Below are 21,470 nucleotides of genomic sequence, written 5' to 3' on the forward strand. Positions count from 1 at the left end.
AGACTATTTTTTGGCTTTACTGCAGGTTCTCAGACTGCTCTTGTGCCCAGTGCACAGATTGTACTTGGCCTCAAAATAAACTTCAGTGGCAGATGTTTCTTTGCTCCCTGACTTCCTTATTCCAAGTGAGTGTGAACTTCAAAGTCTGTCTGCCTCTGTTTGCTTTTCCTTTTTGTAGTTGCTTTTTCAGTGTGATTAGGTTTTATAGTTGTTTCTTACAAGAGAGAGATTTATCAGCTAGGTTCTTTGTCTTTCTTGAGTGGAAGTTTGGGTTTTAGTTTTGAAGTAATTCTAAAAGCAGATTGAGTTATAGTATTGCTACTGTTCTCATTGTGTATTTATAATAAACAAAGATTGCAAGTGGTTTGTGATGTTATATATACAACCACCAAGGAGCAATATTAGGTTCACAAATTTTTTTTGAATATCAATTCTGAGCCAGATATTGAGCAAGTGATATAAAGAAGGATGAGCCATTACTTTCAAGGCACTTGAAATCTGGAGGAAACATAAAGGGGAGAACAGTGGGTATTGATCTCTTTGGTTTCCACATGCTAAGCTCAGTCTCTTTCTGTATTTAGCATAACTGTTAGGGTTATAACTTGCTTACAAAAAGAAATTTCAAATTTCAAGTATACTTTATTTAGAATTGCTATTATATGAGGGTATTTTTTTGGTGGGGGGATTTCTTAGATCTTTTTTACCAGCTTAGTTAAAATACCATGTTTGTACTTGTTCCTAGGTTAATTCAATGAACGGCTTATCTTTATTAATTTGTTGATTCCTTTGCTATTTTCAGAAATACTCTTTTTTTTAAAAAATGTATTTTTAGTTGTCAGTCAATTTTTTTTACTTTATTTATTTATATATGGTGCTGAGAATTGAACCCAGGCCTCATACATGCCAGGCAAGTGATCTACCACTGAGCCACAACTCTAGCCCTTTGTAAGTTCTCTTAAAAATAGACAAGTGCAGAAGAAAGTTAGGGAACTGTTTGAATACCATAAAAAATTTCTGATAATTGTTCAAGCAAGAGAATTTTAAAATTACTGTTCTTTGTGCATAGATTTCTAAGGGGGGAAATATGTAATTGACTGGAAACTAGAGAGATAATCACAGGAGCACTATTTTTCTTAGCATCCTTAGTGTTCTAACTGGACAACAAATGAAGTTCACTGTATTGTACTCAGAAGCAGGGCTGTGAGAAATGATTGTGGTGGATTTTGTTTTTAGTGTATTTAGTGTTGTGAAGCTTGTCTGGGCCAATAAATATGTTTAGTAAGCCAGAAGTATGTGTGTTAGTCAACGTTCATCACAGTGACATAATACCTCAGATAATCAGCCCATAAGAAGGAAAGGCTTATTGTGGCTCATGGTTTCAGTTTTGTGGTTTCTTGGTCCCATTGCCTTTGGGCCTGAGCAGAAGGACACATCATAGTGGGGAGCATGTGGTGAAGGAAGAACCTCATATGTGGCCAGAAAGCAAAGGGAGAGAGATGGAGGAGCCAAGGTCTCAATATCCCCTTCAAAGGTATGCTTCCAGTGACATAACTTCCTCCTTCCTCCATTAGGGGCTCCATCTGTAAAGTTCTTACTACCTGCCAGTAACACAATGGGCTGGGGACCAAGCTTTTAACACCTGGGAGTTTGAGAGACTTTTCAGATTCAAACTATAACAGTATGTAAGTAATCAAAGGTAGAGTTCTAATAAGGGAGAGGCACTCATGAAGGAGGATATCACGATGAAGTCATTGACTTAAAAGTGATGGTTATATCTGAGAACAGAAGGAAAGTTAGAGGATATAAAAGGAAATGAAGAAATCTGGGAACATCATGTGACAAAATTATAAAGTTTTTTATTATTTCTTTTTCTAACCCAGAACTTTTTAGAAAAGTCAACTGAAAGAGAAACTCGTCAAGAATATGCTTTGGCTATGATTCAGTGCAAAGTTCTGAAACAGTTGGAGAACCTGGAACAGCAGAAGTATGATGATGAAGATATCAGCGAAGACATCAAATTTCTTTTAGAAAAACTTGGTGAAAGTGTCCAGGACCTTAGGTGTGTTCGTATTATTACTTTAAAAAATTCTCATATACTGGATCTGTTGGGCTTTGTTTGATTTGCATAGCTTTTTGTTTTATTTTGTTTTTGGCAGGGAGTGGGGGTTCTTACTGTGTTGCCCAGGCTGGCTGTGAACTCCTGGGTTCCAGGGATCCTTCCTGCCTGAGTCTCCTGGGGGGTTGGGGCTACAGGTACATATGCTGAGTTGCATAACTTTTTCAGAATCGAAATTGATGGCCAAGTATGAAAATCAAGAGCATTCCCTAAGATATGCTGTCTTCTCTTGAAATATCATTTTTACATGGCAACAGTTGGTTAGAGCTGTGGGTTACCTCTTCTCCGTTGAGATTACCATTTTTATTTATAAACAGTGAATGAAAGTGATGTGTACAGTTGGCTAATCTCTATTTTTGTTGTTATAAGGTATAGGATATGAATGTTAAAAATACTATCACTTTTTATACCAACTGGCCCTACATAAAACTTAAGTAACTACTTTATTTGAACAGGATACCCCAATCATCTTACTTATCATGCTTTCACTGAATTACCAGTCAATATTTAATGGCTACATCTCTTTTAAGTTTTTACTTGAAAGAAAATCTCAGCATGTCCTGACATTGTCTACTAGCTGACCATGTTAAAAAATATCAGATTATGATGTTCTGAATAACCAAGTTACTGTACACAGAGTGAGTGGTTTCTGAATTAAAGTGCACTGCAGTTTGTTATACATATAGATGTTTTTAATTAATCTATAATGGATTATTTCAATTAATAAGTTACCTCTACATTATTGGTAGTCACATTGTAAAATATTGAACAGATATTTGTGATTTTATTTTTATGATATATAAATTATCATAGTTTATGATATAGTCTAAAGGTATTAGGGTATGCTATTTTATGTTAAAGTACTCTGCTTTTACATATCTTCACATTATTATGCCTAGTAGTCTGGCAAACATCAGTATTTCAAGTGTCACAGTAGAAATTCTGATAGATTAAACAGTTTTTTTTCCTAATACATATTCATGTACTTACTGGGATAAGGATTTTGAAAACAAGTGCCCATTTAAATATTTCATGCAGTATTCAAATTTTCAGGAGTGAGTACTTTGATAAAATTTTGATCTTAGTATTTTGAATAAAATTTCATAGAATTCATTAAAGATTATTAAATCTACTTAAACTTTATTTAGTGATAGTTTGTTACTATATATTGTCAGTCTTCATAATTTTAAATCACCAGTGAAGAAATTTGATTATGATTAATTTTGGAATAACTCAGATTCTTATTATACACAATATTCATTTAAAAATTTTATAGCTCATTTGATGAATATAGTTCAGAACTTAAATCTGGAAGGTTGGAATGGAGTCCTGTGCACAAATCTGAGAAATTTTGGAGAGAGAATGCTGTGAGGCTAAATGAGAAGAATTATGAGCTCTTGAAGTAAGTTTTTATCCCACTTTACACTCTTAACGCCTGTTATTTCAAATCCTCATCAACTTTTGTTTTTGTCATTCTTTAAATCTTACATATTCTATGGTTTTAGTTTATGTTTTCATCTGAATAGTTTAGTTGAATGCCTTTTTATTGGGACATCATCTTTTCTTGGAGAAGTACCCATTTAAGTCTTTATTTATTTATTTTTGCATGTTAATGGGAATTCTGTATTCAGAGTATGACTTATTTTTTCATATATTCCTTACAACTATATTGTCTCATTCTGCATCAGCTATGTCACTCTCTAATGGTGTTTGGATGAAAAGAAACTCTAAAATTTTTAAAATATTTTTTTTTAGTTGTAGATGAATACAATACCTTTATTTATTTTTATGTGGTGCTGAGGATCTAACTCAGTGCCTCACATGTGCTAGCAAAGTGCTCTACCACTGAGCTACATCCCCAGCCCAAAAGCTTTAAATTTTAATGTGGCTCAATTTATTAATCTTTCCCTAAGACATATGTCCTATGTCTTGGTTAAGAAGGTTTTGCTTACTTAAGTTCATGAAGCTTCCTTTTTATGTTAATTTATAGAGGCTTTATTATTTTACCTCTTAACATTTAGAAGTCCATCTATCTGGAATTGATGTTTGGGTAAGGTATAAAGTAGAAGTAAAAAAATCTACTTTTTTCCTTATATGGCTATTTAATTGAACTAGCACCCTTTATTGAAAATAACATTTTCTCAGTGTTTTGCAGGCTTATCTTTGTCATGATAGGTGACCACATATGTGCAGGTATCTTACTGTACAATTTACATATTATACAATTCATCTATTCAAAATGTCGGATTCATTCACAGCTGTGCATGATTATCAACACAGTCAATATTAGAACATTTTCTGAAATAATTCCCATGTCCTTTAGCTATCACCTCTCTATCCACCCATTTACCCAGCTTGAAACAACCACTTCATGTCTCTCTCACATAATCTCACATAAATGGGGTCATTTATTTGTACTTTTTGTATCTTGCTTCTTTCACTCACCATAGGTTCAAGGTTCATGTTGCAGCATTTATCAGTACTTCATTCCTTTTTATGGTTGAGTAATATTCCATTGTATGAATAAGACTACATTTTATTTTGAACTCATCAGTTTATGGATGTTTGGATTGTTTCTACTTTTTGGTTATTATGAATAATAAGACTAGTGATACTTGCTGTAGAAGTTGGTGTGTGGATGTAAAGTTTGTATTTCTCTTGCTTGGGTAGATAACTAGGAGTGTAATTGTTTAGTTATTTGGTAATTTTTCATTTAACCTTTGTGGAACTGCTAGACTATTTTTCCAAAGTGGCTACATGGTTATAAAATTATAATAATTTAAAATTGTAATTAAAACTATGATGTAAGATAATAACAATTTATTAAAATGATTTTATTATTAAAATTATAATAGCTATAAAATTATAGATTTCCACCAACATTGTATGAAGTTTCTGATTTTTGTGCCTCTTTACTAAGGTTTATTATTTGACTTTTTGATTCCAATCATTTTAGTGCATATATAGTGGTAGCTTATTGAGGTTTCTATTTGTATTTCCTGATGGCTAATGATCTCAAAGGTCTTCTCTTATGCTCATTGGCCACCTTATATCTTCTTTGGAGGAGTAGCTATTGAATCCTTGATGTGTATGTATGTACGTGTACACACACACACACACACACATACACACACACATATAGGTAAATATTTTGCTTTCTATACATATTTTTATTGATTGTTTTTAGTTATACATAATATCCATTCCCTCTGCTCTACTAGTCTTTCTGCTATTTTTTTTTTCAGTTAGTGTCTTGTGGATGTACATGATGGTGAGATTCACTGTGGCTTATTCATATATGTACATAGGAAAGTTAGGGGGCTGGAGCTGTGGCTCAGTGGTAGAGCACTTCCCTGCATGTGTGAAGCACTGGTTTCAATTCACAGCACTGCATATAAATAAATAAGAGGTCTATCAACAACTAAAAAAAAAAAAGAAGTAGGAAGTCCTAACCCATAGGAAAGTTAGGTTATATTCATTCCACTGTTCTTCCCTTATCCTGTCCTTCCTCCATACCCCCCTCAATCCCCTACATCTGGTTCATTGATCTTCTATTCCCCCACTTTTTTTCCCTTTCTGTCTCTTTTTTTACTCCCTTATTTTGTATTAGTTTCTGTATATCAGAGAAAACAATTGACCTTTTGACTTTTTGGGTCTGGCTTATTTTACTTAGAATGATAGTCTCCCATTCCATCCACTTACCAGCAAGTCCTTGACTCATATTTTATTGGGTTGCCTTGTTGTTATTTAAGTTATAAGGTTCTTTATGCAGATGCCCCCTCAATTTATGATACCTACATCTTGATAAATGTAGTATAAGTTAAAAATGCACTTAATATACCTAACTTAAAACATCACAGCAACATAGTTCATTGTACTTTATCAGTTGATTGCCCTTGTGATTTGGTGGAATGATGGATCCCTGCCACTGCTCAGTATCATGAGAGACTATTGTGCTGCATATTGATATTCTGGAAAAGATTACAAATCAAAACTAAAAGTATGGTTTCTATTGAGTGCATATTTCTTCATACCTTCATTAAGTCAAAAAATTGTAAGTTGAACCACAGGGTATCATCTGAATATTCTGAATATAAGTCCTTGATCAGACATATGATTTACAAGGCATTTTCTCCCTTTTATGTGATTCCTAGCTTTCTTGGTGGTATCCTTTGAAGTGTAAGAGTCTTACTTAGGATTTTGTTCAAGTCCAATTTGTTTGTTTTGGTTCCTTGTGTTTTTGGTTTTGTGTCAAAGAATTTATTAACAAAGTTCAGCTTACAAAGATTTATCCCATGCTTTCTCTAATATTTTTGTGGTTTTAGCTCTTACATGTCGGTCTGTGATTCACTTTTAAGTTATTTTTATATTTGTGTAAGATGAAGGTCCAATTCTTTTGCATGTAGCTGTCTGATTTTTTAGTGTGTTGAAAAGACTGTTCTTTCCCCATTGAATTCTTGACCCTTTTGGAAAATTTATCTGACTATACACACATGGGTTTATTTCTGGACGCTATACTGGTCTATATGGTTTTCCTGATGCTAGTACCACACTGTCTGGATCACTTCAGCTTTATAGTAAGTTTTGAAACTAGACATGACTTTGATCTTTTTTTAAAAAATGAGTTCATCTTATTTAATCAATCTCTAAGTAATAGGCATTTAGATTTATTGCCAGATTTGTCTGTTACAAACAATGCACAAATTACCTTACTATAACTTTTTAAGATAGTAGACTTTAATTTATAGAAAAATTTTAGGTGTACATGAAAATTGAGCAGAAAGTACAGAGCATTCTTACATCCTATGTTAATCCCCGCCAGCACAGTTTCTTTTGATTTTAACATCTTGCATTAGTGTGGCACATTTATTATAGTTGATAAGCTAGCATTTGATGCATTATTTATTTATTTATTTATTTAAAAATTTATATGACAGTGAAATGCATTACAATTCTTATTACACATATAGAGCCACAATTTTTCATATCTCTGGTTGTACACACAGTATCTTCATACAAATTCGTGTCTTTATACATGTACTTTGGATAATAATGATCAGCACATTCCACCCTCATTAATAACCCCATGCCTCCTCGCCACCCCTCCAACCCCTTTGCCCTATCTAGAGTTCGTTATTAACTGAAATACATTTGTTACCTTGGGGTTCACTTTTTGTATTATACATTTCTATAAGTTTTTTAAAAAAATTTATTCTAATTAGTTATACATGACAGTAGAATATGTTTTGACACATTGTAAACAAATAGAGTACAGCTTTTCATTCCTCTGGCTGAACATGGTGCAGAGTAACACCCATAGTATAATCATACATGTACATAGGGTAATAGTGTTAGTCTTATTCCACTGTTCTTCCCATCCCCACAACTCCTTCCCTCCCTTCACTCCCCTCTGCATAATCCATAGTTTCTTCATTCTTTCCAACCCCTCCACCCCACTATGGATTAACATTTACTTATCAGAGAAAACTTTTGACTTTTGTTTTTTTGTGTTTGGCTTATTTTGCTTAGCATGGCATTCTCCAGCTCTATCCATTTACCTGAAAATGCTATGATTTCATTCTTTTTTTAAAGCTGAGTAATATTCAGTTGACTATATTTGTGTGGGTCCACTTCTGAATTTTCTGTTCTGTTCCATTGATCTAGTTGTGTATTCATTTGTAAATACCATACTGTACTTGACTATTATAACTTTAGTGTAAGTCTTGAAATTAGTAGTGTCAGTCCTATGATTTTGTTGTTCTTCATTATTGTACTGGCCATTCTGAGTCTTTTGCCTCTCCCTAACTAAATATATGGAAACAAGATTTAATTTGTTAATATCCACAAAATAACTCAGCTGAATTTTTACTGGAATTGCATTGTGTCTATAGATCAAGTTGAGAAGAATTGACATTTTCACATTAATGAGTCTTGTTACTTACATACATAGAATCTCTTTGTTTATTTAGATTTTCTTTAATTTATTTGATTTGTCTATCTCATGTAGATCTTTTACACATTTTGTTGGATTTATACCTAAGTATTTTATTTTTGCGTGCTGTTAATTTCAAATTCCAATTGTTCATTGATGGTGTATAGGAAAACTGTTATGTATTAACCTTATATTCTGTATCTTTGCTATAATTTCCTTTTTGGTTTTTTATTAAACACTAGCTGCACTTCCAATATGACAGCAAATATGAGTGGCAAGACAAGATATCCCTCCTGATCTTACGAGGAAACATCTAGTGTCTCACCATTCAGTATGATTTAGTTGTAATTTTTTTGTACTTCTTCTTTATCAAGAAAGTTTCCTTTTATTCCTAATTTACTGAGAATAATTTTTTTTTAATCATGAGTAGGTGTTGAATTTTGTCAAATGATGTTTTTATACCTACTGATGATATCATGTGATTTTTCTTTTTTAGCCTGTTGAATATGATGGATGACTTTAATTTATTCTCAAATATTAAATCAGATTTGCATTCTTAGAATCAGTCTTGCTTGGTCATGGTGCATAATTCTTTTTATACTGTTGGATTTGATTTTGTTAGTATTTGTTGAGGGTTTTTGCATCTATGCTAATGAGAGATAGATAGTACTCTGTAATTTTCCTTTCTTGTGATTCTTTATCTGATTTTGGAATTATGATAATGTTGGTCTCATAGAACGATTTAAAAAGTATTCCTTCTCCTTCTATTTTCTGTAATATTTTATAGAAAAGTGATGTCATTTTCTCTTTAAATGTTTGCCAGAATTAACTCCTGAAACTGTCTGGGCCTATTGTTTGCTGTTTTACAAGGTTATTCAGTCTCGATTGAATTTGTATAATAGATACAGGCAATTTTAGATTAGTCCCTAGGAGGACTTTTTTTTTTTCTCTCAAGCCAGCCACTGCTTAAATCTTCTGCAGTTATTCGTTACACTTGAAATATTCCTGCAAATTGATGGAGCCAGCAGTAGCGTCTGCTCTCAATAAGTTTGATTCTCTGTATTTACCTGTCTCTCTAGTTCACATGGTAATAGTGTACATTTAGAACTCAGTTGTCTGATGAATTTAAGAAGAGTTCATTTTCAAGCTTTTTAGTTGTTGGGGGGAAGGGAGTAATAGCTTCCAAGTTGTTTATATGTTGAATGGGAAACTAGAAGCCTATTAATTTTCTAGATAGTTTTGTCTGCTCTTGGTTCCTTGCTATTTCTTATGAATTTTAGAATCCCTTTATTAAATTCTATAAAGAAGCCAGTTGGAGGGCTGAGATTGTGGCTTAGCAGTAGAGCACTCACCCAGAAAGTGTGAGGCCCTGGGTTCGATCCTCAGCACCATATAAAAATAACTAAATAAAATAAAGACATTGTGTCCAACTACAACTAAAAAATAAATATTTTTTAAAAAAGAAACCAGTTGTAACTCTAACAGAGATTGTGTTGAAGCTATAAATAATTTTTAACTATTTAATATATAGACTTTAAATAAGTTTTTTCTGTTTTTTACATCATATTTTTTTTGACCATGCTTTAAATTTTTAGAGTACAAGTTTTACATTTGTTTTGTCAAATTTATTTCTAAATAATTTTGCTTTTGACGCTAGTACAAATGGATTTTTTTTCTTAATTTAATTTTCAATCATTCACTGTAAGCTTAAGGAAATATATTTGATTTTTATAGGTCAATCTCATATTCTTCAGTCTTTTGGAACTCTTTTTGTTAGTTTAAACAGCTTTTTAATTGAATTTTTGCATTATCTAGTACAAGATTATGATATTTGCAAATAGAAGTGGTTTTACTTTTTATTTTCTAATCTGAGTGTATTTCTGTTTCTTGCCTAATTGCTTTGGCTAGAATCACTACTATGCAAATGTCTTTCTGAATTTTTTATTTCATTCCATTATCTCTCTATTCTTATTCCAGTGCTACATTATGTTAATTTGTCATGCTTTATAGTGAGTCAAGGTCTCTGATAATATGAGTGTTCCAAATTTGTTGTTTTTCCAAGGTGTCTTGGATTTTGCCTTTTATGTTTCTATATGTATATTAGAATAAGCTTGTCATGTAAATGGTTTTATTGGGATTTTGCCTCAGATTGAATCAATAGTTCATTCTAGAAGGAATTGATATTTTAAAAAACTTGCTGGGAGAGGTAGTCCTCCGGTCTATGAACGTGGCATATTCCTTAGTTTATATTGGATTACTTTCAAATAATGTTATGGTATTGATTATATTTCATTAAGTTTATACCAGTTCATTTGGTTTTTTGATGTTTTTACAGATGCCTTTTATAATTTTTAATTTCCTACTTTTCCATGACACTTTTCTGTGCAAGTAGAAATAGTTTGTATTTGTGTTACTTAGTATGGTAGTTTATGGCCAAAGAGTACTTGATATGTTGATGGTATCACCAAAAAACCTTAATATTAGAATTTAATTTTAATAAATTTAACTTTAAATAGCCACAGGTAGAACTGGGGATGTAGCTCAGTGTAGAGCACTTGCCTATATAGCCACATGTGATTAGTGGCTGTCATATTGAACAGTGTAATCTGAGACAGAAGGAGCAAAAGTAGATACATGTATTTGATGAAATATATTTAGGCATGCATATATTTCTTATTTAGATCTTATTTCTATGTATGATACACATAATACGAGCATTTGAAGTGCACATTCTATTTCCTGGCATTAGGTTTTATTACTCCATCATATTATTCCTTTTTATCTTTGTATGATCCTTTGTGATTTTTCTAAATAACCAGAAAAAATGGCATTTGGTATTTTGTTTTTCTTTTATGTTTACATGATGATGACAAGTTTGAAATCATTGTTCATCTTATTCCTGAAAATTAGTTGCATAGGATGATAGACAGGGTATATTAGTGCTGTTCTTAAAACTATTTGAAGAGATAGATGCAGTTGCAGTCTTTGTTTAATTCTGCTATTTTAAAAGCACTGTGAGTGCTGACCTTTTCATCTGTGGAGAACCACACTTATTTCAGGCTGTGACATATTTTGGGGTAATTTCAGACTCAGCAAGTATGTGATATAAGTTTGATTTTTCCTCTATTACCTTTGAGTGCAATGGTATTCAAAAATATCTTGGAGCTTTTATGTTATAGTTTTGAAATAAGTATGTGTTTTGAATAAGAAAATGTTCTGAAATGTAAAAAATCATTGATGGTAGTTAAAAGCGAAGCCAAGAGAGCAACAAGTTTATAAAACAGGCAGGGAAACATTGTGAAGAAGGATCAGAGCAAATTTGTTAAGTGATCAATGAGAATAATAGCTTTAATTCTGTTTTGAATTTATATAGACACTTTTCAAGACAGCATTTCTAACAAACATCAGAGTTGTAAGTCAAGTTTGTTCTAACTACAAAGCTGTGTGGCATGTTCCTGTTTGGGTGCCATTAGAGTATTTGACAGAATCACAGCTTGTGGTTAATGTGATAGAAATTTAGATTATGATTGATGAATCTATTGTTGACTTACTAACTGTACTCAGAGATGGCTTGGGAGGGAGCTCTTTTTTCTTAACAAAAGTATTTTTTGTAACATATTTTGAACATTTATATTAATAATTTAAATATTACAAATAGAAACCATACTTCAACAGACTTACAGACAATAGGAAGATATCAGTGGACTAAATGTCCCTCAAAGAGAACCATTAAAATAATTTCTGTGTTTGGTAGATTTTAATAGAAAGTCTCTGTGATTCTTTCTGATTCTAGAATTCTTTGAGTCTGACTGTGCTTTTCAAATATTTATGGGATCATATTCAAATGCAAATTCTAACTTAGTAGGTTTAGAGTAGGGCCTGTGATTCCAGGTGTCTAGGTGGTACTGTTGTTGTTAGTTTGTACATCATATTTTGGGTATCAGGATTTCAGCCACATGGAGAATGGTTTAAGCCACTGAATATGGTTTAAGACAGGGATTGACACACTTTGTTTCTATAGAGGCTCAGATGTTATGTATTTTATACTTGTTGAATCATTTACTCCCTGTCTCAACTATTTAACACTACTGTTGTAGTGGTAAAGCAGCTATGAACAAGAAGTAAACTATGAACATGGCTATGTTTCTGTAAAACTTTATTTACAAAGGCAGTTGGCAACCAGGTTTGGCTTGAGCTCTAATTTTCTGACTTCCATCCAGTTTGAGGTAATCAGAATAAATATTATGTTTAATAAATTTTAATACAATTTACTTACAACTTCCTAAAGCTATATCTTATTAAAATGTCAAGATAATATCAGTTTAATCTTTTAAAATTAAATTAAAATTAAATTAAAGTTAAATTCAACTGAATTTAACTTTAGAATAACTTGTAAATTGGCCTTTTATAAAGGAAACATGCATAATTTGGAGTGTTCAAAATATAAGTATATGGAAAATTGAATATATATCTTGTTTCATCTTTTAGATTACATATGCTGGAGTTGAAAGAATTTCTATCAGGGCGCAGTTGTGTTATGTGTGTGGCTGGACAGTTAGCAGATAATAATTAAGATTCTCAATTGCAACATTTTTAACATCATTTTAACATTTGAAATGTTGAAAGGCATATTACCTAACTTCTATAAGTCTCATTTTATCATTTATGTGTTGTTGTGGAGAATATTTTACACAGTTTGAAACATGCATAGTATGGATAACAAGTGGTTATTCCTTTCTTCTCTATAGCTTGGAAATCCAAATTTCCCAGTTACTCCAGAAAGTAGAAGGTGTACAATTACTTCATGATGAAATGAAATGATTCCTTAATTGACAACAGGGGTCTTTATCAGTGCTTCCTGTTGTTAATAGATTTTAGCTAGCTGATTGATAGGCTGAGATGGTGACAGGAAAAGATAGAGACCTTAGGCCTCAGTCTTAGAAGACATTGCCAAGTAAATGTTATCTAGAAATCAAAGTAAGCAAATTTCATAGATTGGTAAAAATTTTGAACAAAGAGAGGTTTTTATTGCTCTTATATATTTGTTGTAATGTAAATAATAAAAGTAAAGATAGTTGTCTTTTATTTCCTACTAAGATTTTAAGAAATAGGACATATTTTGTAAATAAATGGCTTGTATGAAAATGAACCACTCAGTGGTTTCAATTTTTTTATTAAATATCTTAAATAATTAGCAATTGCAAGGCATAATAACATCTTGAACATCTTGGTAAAATTAGGTAACCTTTTTAAATGTGTGTATTGCTAAATCTATGAAATCCAAGTCATATCAAGTAGACCTGGTTCAGGTCATTCCGGCACTCGTGAAGGCATACAGAACTGAAGTGAGTCTTCTTCACTGCTGTTCTATCTCAGATTCCTCTCTGGGGGAACCGGAACCAAAGGTAGACTCTCCAGTGTTCTTTTGGGGCCTAGACATATCTCACCTGGGTAATTGTAATGAATGATGGTGATGAAAGTAATGATGAATTTTTCTACTATCACCATCATACTAAGGATGTTTTTTTTCTTTTTTTTTAATTTTTAGTTTTTAGTTTTAGGTAGACATAATATTTTTTAAAAATTTTTTATTCTAATTTGTTATATATGACAGCAGAATGTATTACAACTTATATTACACATATAGAGCACAATTTTTCATATCACAGGTTGTACACACAGTATATTCACACCATTTGTGTATTAATACATATACTTAGGGTAATGATGAGGTGGACACAATATTTTTATGTGGTGCTGAGGATCGAACCCAGTGTCTCATGCATGCTAGGCGAGCACTCTACCACTGAGTCTTAATCTGATACTTATCTTTTGTACAAATGATAACTTGAAGTCACTAAAATGACTTAGTCTTTTTTTTTTTTTTTTTTTGTACTGGGGATTTAATCAGGACCTTGCTCATGTTAGGCAAGTACTCTGCCACTGAGGTATACCCCCAGCCCTGTTGTAGACATTTTAAAAGATGGTGTGTGTGTGTGTGTGTGTGTGTGTGTGTGTGTGTGTGTGTGTATATATATATATATATATATATACATACATACATATATATATTTGTGAAAATGTGAAAACATTTCTGTAAGGAAGTGCTCTAAAAATAGAATTGCTAGGTTTAAGGATCTGTGTATGTTAAATTCCATCAGGAGCTGTCAAAATTGTTTTTCCCACTTGGCATCACCAATCTAACACTTAAATTATTGATTTATATTTTTCTTGTGTTTGTTGGAGTATCTATTGAATGGTCACTCTGGTTCTAGTTGTTGCAGATATATTGGCAAATATAAGTCTTTATTGTCATTAAGCTTACATTGTATTTGGGGGTAGAAAGACTAAATAAGCAATCAAGGAGATAGAGAATGTAATGATGGGTGGCAATTAGTACTATGAAGAAAAATGAAGTACGAGAAGAGTATCACAGAGAGTCCTGCCTTAGTGATATGGCTCTTAAGCAAGAGGGTACATTTGAGCTGATAGCTGAATAAATTATCTTTTTGAGTTCACTCCTGAGTTCAGTTTGATACTTTGTTAAGGAAATAGAAACATATGTTTCTTTTCCTGATAAGTTTCTATTTCTGGGTGTCTGTTGCTGGCATATTAGAAAACAATTGTTTTATGTTAGTTTTCTACCTAGCCATTTAAACTTTGCTATTCTGATTGGTTATTATAATATTCTCTGTTTATGAAAGGAGTTGAGATGTTTCCCCTCCATTTCTGGGCCTTTGAACAGTTTAAATAACAGAAATTATGTGCTTCTTGAATAAGAGGAAAGCAGTCTTTCCCCAGCTCCTTGGATTCTGAGCAGCACTGTCTTCCTCCCCCTTCACCCAGGGACTTTTACATCACCTGGGTGGATCCACATCCTCTCGCTGGTGGTCTTTGTGAAGAGAGGTAGAAAATGTAGTAGACCAGCAGCAGCCTTCTCTGCTTCAATCCCTAGTTCATAGTCTCATGATACCTGTGAGGCTCTGAAAGAAGTTTCACTCTGTATGGTTGCATGAGGGAAAGTATTAGATAAGCAAGAGACTCAGAATGGTGGATTTAGGCTGCCATCTTCTAGAAAACATTCAGTTGCTTTAGTGATTGGACTTAGTCCCAGTATTTTATTAGAAATAAGGCAAGAGAGAGTGGCTTAGTGCTTAATCTATCATCTTGATTGTAGGGTGCTGAGAAGAATCTGTCCCAATACTAACAATTGGTGCTGTGATTTACAAGTGATTTATTTAACAAATATAATTAACAAAGATCCACTGGTAGTCTCATATTAAAATAACTCTTACTTACATTCTAGCTGTCTTTCTTTAGAGGGAGAGGGAGCCTATGGTATTTTGGGACTCAGCTTGGTGTATTTTGTGAATCTTCAAGTTAACCTGTTATATATGTACAAAGGCTTAAGAACTGCTAATTTATATATAATAGTGAAATTCTTAAAAGAATATGATTATGTTTATAAACATCTAGTTTGAAGAAAATGTTAGGATTATATCTGTGATCTATAGGAAAAAATAGAACTTGCTCTCTCTGGATTAAATTTATTACAGAATCTTGACAAAACTTTTGGAGGTATCAGATGATCCACAAGTCTTAGCTGTTGCTGCACATGATGTTGGAGAATATGTGCGGCATTATCCACGAGGCAAACGGTAAGAGAAAACCAATAATTTCATTTGGGTTTTTTAAAATCTTCAACATAGAATCCTAAGTAATGTGCCTATATAAGTAAAATAGAGTGGTTTAGTAGAGGAACTAATTGAGTAAATGGAATCAAGATTACCATAATAGTGTGAATTATGATAAACCCAATTAAAAATGAGTAGTATAAAAATATAAGAACACTTGCAATAATAGTATTATGTAGTAGCTATCAGAGATTACATTAGAAACTTCATGTTAAGGATTTTCTCTGGTTTTTATAATTTAATTCATTAGACTTTTTGTGAGCACCTGTTATTTTTCTATTACTATTTGTAGTTCCAGAGATGACTTATAAGTTATGATTGACCTCAGTAGGTTCAAAGTATAATAGAAAATACAACATCTTTAAGAAAAGTTATAGTAGAAAGATAGTATTGGAATTATATATTTTAAAGTATTAAGGAGACAAGTTAGAGAGGAGGTGATATTGGTCAGACAATTAACTTAGATGCATTAACAACAAAAAGATATACAGGTTTTCTAGGAAAAAAAATAGAAAATCAGGATGCCATTATTATATCAAAGGAAAAAACATTAAATGGGGCAAAAGGGCTGTTTTATTTTGTGTGAAAAGCTATGTTCTAATTGTTGCTATTTCCCTATCTAAGTGGTTCCTTATTTCATAAAATTGGGATAATAATATTTCTTTCTAATGAGGTCAATGGAGTTATTCCAGATACAGTGTTTAGAACAGTGTACAGTCAATACTCAATAATTATTGACTGCTTTCATTATTAGTAATGTTAATATTTTATATTCATCAAAGCTATATATGAAGATATATACATATATACACACATTTATCAAGCAACAGAAGTTAATAAACTCAGGAACTGTTAGAATATAAGGAAAAAATTTGTGAAGCTGTGGTTATATTTGAAGATTTTAGCATTCCATAATTACTCATGACTACTTCTTTGTCCTTACTGTCTATAAATACTTAAACATTATAAAATAGCATGTAAGTAACTTGAGGGAGATGCATATCTTCAAGCATAGAAGCACAGTATCCTGTATAATATCTCCATTATGTAACATTTGTGAGTAGTTTAGTACGATGATAACCTGATTATGTTTCTTTCCCCAACTACATTGTGAACTTCTCAAAAATAGCAACATGTATGACTAGGCATAGTACTCACCATACAGTAGGGTATAATAAGTGCTGAAAGAATTGCCAAAAGAAGTCATACTTGTACTCTTAAAATACAGACTTATATCAGGTAAGTATCTCTTATTTCCTTTGTTCAAAACCTAGCATAGCACATGCAAATAGATTGTTTTTAATAGTGGCACAAATTGTTTGCCAACCAAACCCAATCAGTTTCTGTGTTGAAAATTAAAGTTATCATGAAAAGTAACAAGTGCTCAATACAGGAAACTTGAAAACTATAGAAAAGAATAATGAAGAAAGAATAGCATCCTGATGCTGCAAACCATGAGATAATTTTAATGATGTTTTTGTTCTTCTGCTATGCATACATATTTTTTGTTCTAAAACTGTGGTCTTGTAATATTTTCTCTCTTATCTCTTGCTTTTAGTTGTTTATTTCAATATTTTTCATCTAAAGTTTAAAAATATAATGTAATGCTACCTTTAGTTACCTGTATTTCAGCTTCTTGTTTTTACTACAGCAAATTTGATTTGTTTACAATTTTTTATTATTATTAAAATGGAATTAATATCTTTACATTCTTATTACTTTCCTTTTTCTGGCTCCCTGAAATAGATTTAATGAGAATGAAACATGTGAGCACCTTTATGTGTGTGTGTGTGTGTGTGTGTGTGTGTGTGTGTGTGTGTGTGTGTATTGAACCCAGGGCCTTGTGCATGGGAGGCAAGCACTCTACTGAGCTATATCCCAGCCCCATGTGAACACTTAAAAAATATCATTAAATGTAGGCCAATTCAGACTCTCATTAACAATATATGAGAACATTATTTTCATGATTCTTGCTGCAGTGCTAAGTGCTATTGTTGCTATTTAACCTCTTATAGGAGAAAATGGCATTGGTGGTTTTAATTGATACTTTGACTACTTATATGATTTAATAGGAACATTAGCATTTATGATAAACATTTTTAAAATTTGCTATTCACATTATTATGTTAAGCTGCAGGATTATTATATTAAATTACATTATTACATTAACAACTTCTGTTTGTAATTTTTTTATCATACAGAAATTTCAGTTATTATGTAGTAAAAATCATTCATGAAATCATTGATGTTTTATTAATGTACTGGTTACCATTCTGAGTATTGCTCCTTGGAGCTTATGTTCCAGTGAAACATTTGTGGTTTTTTTCCAATACTTTTATGCTTAGAAAGTGCTTCTGTATTTTTCCCTGGCAAAAAGATCTTCTAAATTACCTTTTTGTTGTTGAAAGAACTAATAACCTTCCTAATTATAAGGGGAATAAGATAGGTGTGGTTTCTGTGCTCATTGAGCTTATGAACTCTAGAGGGCAAATTGATGCATTGATATAGAAGTATCCACTTTCATGTAAATTATGTCATGCCTGAAGCTTAATAACTAGTTTTTAATAATGTGCATGGGATAATAATATAGAGTGATAATTTCATTAGCCTCTATACAATTCTAAACAACACAATTCTTATTAGAAAATATAAACTCATCTGAATTATTTAAACTATAAGAGGGAAAAAGACCTTTAGAACAAACAAAAATAGTTCTGCACTTTTTAGAATATCTAAAGTTTATTCTAAAATTATATTTCTCTATTTCACCAGCTGGTGCATTCCTTAAATGTTCTTACTAGGGTTAAACTTGCTAATCATGTATTATAATATTTGAAGTCTTTAAAGTTTAATGTGCTATTGACTCAATATATTTTGAAATATAGTTAACAAGGTTATCCATATTAGACAATAGCTAAAAAATGAAGTACTTGAATCTTAATTCTAAATTAAATCATCAAAATATCCTTTTTAAAAAATGATCTCTCATTTTAATCTGCTAGCTGGAGAATTCTTTTTTCATTTTTTTCAAGCATCTCTGATATATTTATAATCCAAAAGTAATTGATACTTGACTTGCATATCTAGTTGAGAAGAAAAGAAATGACTATTTTATAGCAGTGATTTCCAGTGGGGTAAGATTATTCCCACTCTAGGACCTGCTAGATTCTGTGGGGTGGAGAGCAGTAAAATGTAGATTGAAAATGAATGCTTTCAGTAAATTGTGTACACACATATCCAGTATCAATTATTAAAAGCAAAGTTCTACAGAATTTTCTTGGCTGGTGCTAGTATGAGAAGATAGTATAAAGGGTAAGGATTTAAAATGTCAGAAACAATCCTCTGTAATTTCCTTGGTAATACATTTGTTGTGAGGATATAGGAGATTAAAAAAAATGATGCATTGAGCACTGTGTCCAACATGTAGAAAAGTGCTCATATTTTTATTAAATGATATATGATCCCTTTGTTTTTTCATTCGGTCATATTTTATACATAATATGGCAGCTTCCTGAGATTGTATGTTGATTCTCATTGTTGGCAGATTCTAGGTATTTCACTACCTACTAAAATTAATTTGTAATCCCCATGTTAATGCTTATGGCACCTATCATGGATCTGTATAAAGTGATGAAAAGCTGAGTCATCAATTGGCACATTTTCAACTGAGGTAGAACAAGACTATGATCTGCCTTCTTGTGTTTACTCTCCCACAATCAACGAGAATCCTTTACATAGTCTGTTTAGTACCACATTGTTTACATTTCTCTGTCTTTTTGCTATTTATTTTGCTGTTTAAAAAGGTTCCCCAGTGTAGCAGCGTATTGCTGAAGTACTCAGTAGATTTCTAAGCCTAAGAGGTTGTGAAGTGCCTATGGAGAAAATGTATGTGGCAGTTAAGTTTCTTTCAGGCAGGGCTAATAGTGCTGTTGGCCGTAAGCTAAATATGCAGAGTAAGCCCTGGGCACAAGAAGTGTGTGATCCTATTCTCTGAAGCTAGGCAGGGGCTCCAAATGAGCCTGTGAAGGGCTTTGTTGACTATTTTAAGGATTTAGGTCCTTTTGTTAAGAGCAGTGGTAGTAACTGAATTATTTTAGGTATGGAAAATGATATTCAGTATTTTGCAGAGATCTCTTGGAGTATAATAGGAGAATGTGTTGAGGGGAGGTATACTTGGGGTCAGAACTGGTGTTATCTTAGCCTGGTGTCAGAACTAGTGTCATCCTAGAAGCAGACCTGGGTTTACCACACTGCAGGGACATGGGCTTTATGTCCTTTAATCTTTACAGCAATGATATAATAGAGATGCCCTTGTTCTCCTTGTTTGCAGGGAGGAATTTACTTTATTAGACAGCAAAGGAGTTGTCTAATATAACACATTAATAATTGAACTGGTATATCAGATAGCATTTCAAAGCATAGTACCTGGCACACAGTAAGCACTCAGTTAATGTTTTGTTATTCTTATATTGTTCTCTTCCCCCACTAATTCAACATATTTTTGAAAAGATTCCTAAAATAAAATATGAAAAAGTATGCAGTTGAGAGCTTTCCTCTCACCCCTGACCCCCATCCACTCATTTCTTATTAATATTAGAAGCCTTACTAATCTGTGAAGTTGAAACAACCACTAAATGCCTTATTTCATTAAGGTGTCTCTTATATCTGACAAATGATAGATATCACCCATCAGATCATACTGGTGGCTACAGAATGGACATAGAAATTCATATTGTTGTGTTGGAGTTTAAAGACTCCATAGCTCTGTTTAAAAACTACACTTTAAGAACAGAGAATCTCTTTTTATTTATGAAGAAAATAATCATTTACACTTTACTTTTGTCTGTAGTAAGTGAATTTTCAGTGTGTTAGGGGGTACAGTGATAGAAAACAATGTTGGTTGTCACTCATCTTGGTTCTCTTGAAGACATGAATTTTCTCCTCTGCTTCATTGCCCAGGAGGTTACATGGCATATCCCATGGTTATGAGAAACAGGCAGCTATCTTAAAATCGGGTCTTTTCCAGGAAATTAACATGGATGCTCTTTAACCCTCTGTCCCTTACTATCTGTATCTAAGCTTGTATCTGTTACACGGCATGCTAACTGCTGGCCTTAATATTGATCTTATGTAAGTTATAAATAATAGATGGTGCTCAATATTGATTTTAAGCAAGCCAGAAATACTGGCAATAAAGAAGTTAATACTCAACTATCCAGAAATGATCAACTAGAGTACTTTGTGATCTATGAGGTATCCAGGTAGATGATCTCTTCTCTTCTCTGACTTAGAAACTCAAATTACAGTTGGATTTATCATTAAGAATTCAGAAGAGAATATATTTGAATATTTTAAATCTGTAATTCAGAGACGAACAATGTAAGAAAGCATGTGTGTTGGGTGTACTTCCATCCATTGTCATTTTTGAAAATCCTTTCATATTTGAACTTTCTTCTTGTGAACAGCATGAGTTTGAAAGTAATTGTAGCATCTTCACCAAGTCTCTTCTATTCTACAGGGTTATTGAGCAGCTCGGTGGGAAGCAGCTGGTAATGAACCACATGCATCATGAAGACCAGCAGGTCCGCTACAATGCTCTGCTGGCTGTGCAGAAGCTCATGGTGCACAACTGGTATGCCTCAGCTCTTCACTCACACTTGTATATTGACCTGCAAGTTCTGTAAATGCTCTGATGAATGCTTGTTCTTAAAGTTAGTGATTTTGATAA

At 32.5% G+C, this 21,470-nt stretch overlaps 1 protein-coding gene across 4 annotated transcripts in view; it reads left to right on the top strand.

Annotated features, from left to right (window-relative positions):
• Nucleotides 1–21,470, top strand: part of Atp6v1h (ATPase H+ transporting V1 subunit H) — a 103,017-nt gene that overhangs the window by 51,597 nt on the left and 29,950 nt on the right. For 2 of the 4 annotated variants that reach the window (XM_005322904.5, XM_005322906.4), the window contains 4 exons: nt 1,881–2,059; nt 3,393–3,518; nt 15,605–15,706; nt 21,261–21,374. In XM_005322904.5, the coding sequence (XP_005322961.1) occupies nt 1,881–2,059; nt 3,393–3,518; nt 15,605–15,706; nt 21,261–21,374 (521 nt within the window). The remainder of the gene's footprint in view (nt 1–1,880; nt 2,060–3,392; nt 3,519–15,604; nt 15,707–21,260; nt 21,375–21,470) is intronic. The other 2 variants (XM_040294054.2, XM_078017167.1) reach the window with 2 other exon arrangements.

This window comes from Ictidomys tridecemlineatus, chromosome 7 (assembly GCF_052094955.1).
Source record: "Ictidomys tridecemlineatus isolate mIctTri1 chromosome 7, mIctTri1.hap1, whole genome shotgun sequence".
In the NCBI taxonomy this organism is placed as follows: domain Eukaryota; kingdom Metazoa; phylum Chordata; class Mammalia; order Rodentia; family Sciuridae; genus Ictidomys; species Ictidomys tridecemlineatus.